Here is a 2,765-nt window from a genome sequence, read left to right as displayed (position 1 = left end):
GGTAGCGAATGGATGGATGGATGGATAAATGTCACCTGCTTTGTGGATAGGCTAAGTATAGAGCTATAATCTTTATGAAAGATGTTTAGTCAACAATAGAAAGTAGTAAATGACCACCATGCTCATGGAAAAAGAATATGGGGAAATTGAGTAGCAATGGATATAAAGATTTTTATATGAAAATAATATTTTTTTCAACTGTTTTGGGTGGAGAGTGCTTCCTTTCTTAATGAATAACTACTCCAAATGCAAAAAATATCTAATCATAGTGTGACCCTTATGGTTATCCATAGGTATTATTTGCAAAAATGTAAAGGCAACACATGATTGGCTCATGTGCCCTTGGAACAAATGTATTAGTGAGATATTTTTTGTCCACTACAGCACCATCAGCAGTTGCACTGTGGGTCTTGTGGTTTACACTGTCAAAAAGTTCCCACAAATTGTCTGAGTGCATTGTTGTTGTTGCCACTTAAACTCGTAGTGATGCTGCTGACTCATCAGGTTTTTTCTACACTCTCTCAATCAAACCTAGAAGCAGCGGTAAGCCATCTGTTGAAACTGGGGTGAAATACACCAAAACCTCAAAAAGCCATAGTCACGTGATATCTATAGTGTTTCCAACTTTTATTTTATCCATACTGTGATTTTTAAATGCCTCTCCATGAGTGCCTTTCATTCTTCTTATTCTTCTTAATAATAATAAATCAAAACAGCATCAATCTGTCACTATCAAACAGCTAATCTTTATTTCTGTTCCACGTCAGACTTTCACCTGTCTCAGCTGGGAGGCCTCAAGCAAAAACAAAACACCTAAAACATACCAGACCTCTCTACATGAGTGTATTTCTTCATAGATATAGTGTCACAGTAATCATGTGTAAATACATGCTGCTTCTGCATTTTAGTTTAATTTTTGTCAAATAAATAATGACATTGTGTAAAATATCGTGTTTTGTTATTCATCTGAGGTTAGATTAATTAATACACATGACACTATGTTTTATTATCTCCTGATATGTAATACCTTGGAAATGAAAGAGGGTGTGCGTTCTTTTTACTGTATTTATTTATATCGATTTTTTCTATTTTCCTTGGCCCTCTCCTGACCGGTTTTGGTATCATCTCATTTATAAAAATCCTGGAAATGCTCCTGGGAGTTGTATTTTTAGCTTACAATCTGGCAGTGACACTTTTTGGAAATGAGGATTGACTCTTCCCCTTTTAGTGATTGCTATCCTTAAGAAGAGAGGTCACGCTTCCATAAATATCAGAGCAAACCATGATCAGTGCTATCTGCCCTGATTATAAACGAACCTAAAAATAGAAGCAGCCCGTCACTTTGAACAATCAGAGTGCAGCACTGTTCACATCTAACTCCAGCAGATGGCGTAACAAACCAAGAGGCACAAGGAGAGAGCGAGTAAGCGAGTGATGGTAGAACGAGAGAGGCTCTCCACACTATCACACCTTATCATCCTGGCTCTTCGGCTATGCACCTGCAACCTCTCCTTGGAGCCCCCCTTCTTATCATCCTCCTCTTTTTTCCGCCCTCCGCCCGGCGGTCGGACTGAGGTAGTGCGCGCTCAGCAGCGGGAGTGCGCAAAGCGGTCGGCATGCACCTGGAGAGAAACCGCCCCGCCAAGCCGGCCAAGGGCTTAACCAGAGACGCAGCAGGATGCGGAACGATGCTCTAACGACAGTGATATAGCAGCAGAGCACCGGGTGGATATCAGAGCTGCAGCATGGGCGTGGGAAAGAGGCGCAATGACAGCGATGTGATTCCACAGATATAAGAAGGGTGGGTGGGGGGAACCCGAGTTACGTTTGGACCAGAGTTGTGCATTTGAAAGCTTCGATTTGGTTGCTCTGAAATTCATCAGACACAACACTTTGTTTTACCTCCCGGTCTACCTTCACCGGAGTTTAAAGGGATGGAGAAAAGCGCACAGCAGCAGTCCAAAAGCGCAGAGAGACCAGCAGAGGACATCTCCAAAATACCCGATGAGGAGCTGCTGAAGTGGGGTAAAGAGGAGCTGGTGAGGCGGCTGCGGAGGGCAGAAGCAGAAAAAAGGGGCGTCATCGTGGAGCACGGCAATCTGATGCGGGAGGTGAACCGGAGACTCCAACAACACCTGAACGAGATACGGAGTTTGAAGGTGAGGTCGGGTGGTGCTGATGAAGGGGATCCCGGGGAGCCAGGCTGTGCCAGGGCCCGTGTGGGGTTTCTTCCAATGTGTAGACTATGTGTAGACAGCCTACTGACTGAAACAAGTGTGGGCTCTGCATGAGAAGAAATACGGCCAGGTTACAGGGGTAGATTTAAGGTCAAATTTAGCTTTAAATAAGCAGATTAAACCTGTTGCTTCTCCATGCAGGAATTTGGAAACATTAATAAAAGGAAAATTGTACCTTGTACCTCTGTTTTATGGTTTATTATTATGTGCTAAACAACATATTAACTTAGGACAGGTTTTCTGAGAAACTATTTTGTAATGCATTTTTTTATTTTAATTTTCTGCACTAAAAAATCAGTTAGTGGAGCTGGTAGACTAATACTGCCAATTATCATTGACTGAAGCTCCAGTTTCATTAGTGGTTACTTATTGGTTGCGTCCTTGACAAACCATTTTATCCTTTAACCAATAAAATGTTGAAGAATAGATAAAATTGTCCATCATTCTGCCCTGCCTCCCTAATAGTCCAGAAGCTAAAGACACACACACACACACACACACACACACACACACACACACACACACACA

The 2,765-nt window shown here is 42.3% G+C and overlaps 1 protein-coding gene across 1 annotated transcript in view; it reads left to right on the top strand.

Annotated features, from left to right (window-relative positions):
* Window positions 1–1,454: 1,454 nt before the first annotated feature.
* LOC102209339 (coiled-coil domain-containing protein 85A-like) overlaps window positions 1,455–2,765 on the top strand; it is a 46,538-nt gene continuing 45,227 nt past the window's right edge. The window contains exon 1 of the mRNA XM_005752504.1: window positions 1,455–2,159. Coding sequence (XP_005752561.1) covers window positions 1,935–2,159 — 225 coding nt within the window. The 5' untranslated portion in view covers window positions 1,455–1,934. The remainder of the gene's footprint in view (window positions 2,160–2,765) is intronic.

The sequence above is a fragment of the Pundamilia nyererei genome, unplaced genomic scaffold (assembly GCF_000239375.1).
Source record: "Pundamilia nyererei isolate P.nyererei 1_Seehausen unplaced genomic scaffold, PunNye1.0 scaffold00363, whole genome shotgun sequence".
NCBI classification, from domain to species: Eukaryota; Metazoa; Chordata; class Actinopteri; order Cichliformes; family Cichlidae; genus Pundamilia; species Pundamilia nyererei.
Note: the sequence above shows the minus strand (reverse complement) of the source record. Positions and strands in the feature narration are given on the sequence as shown.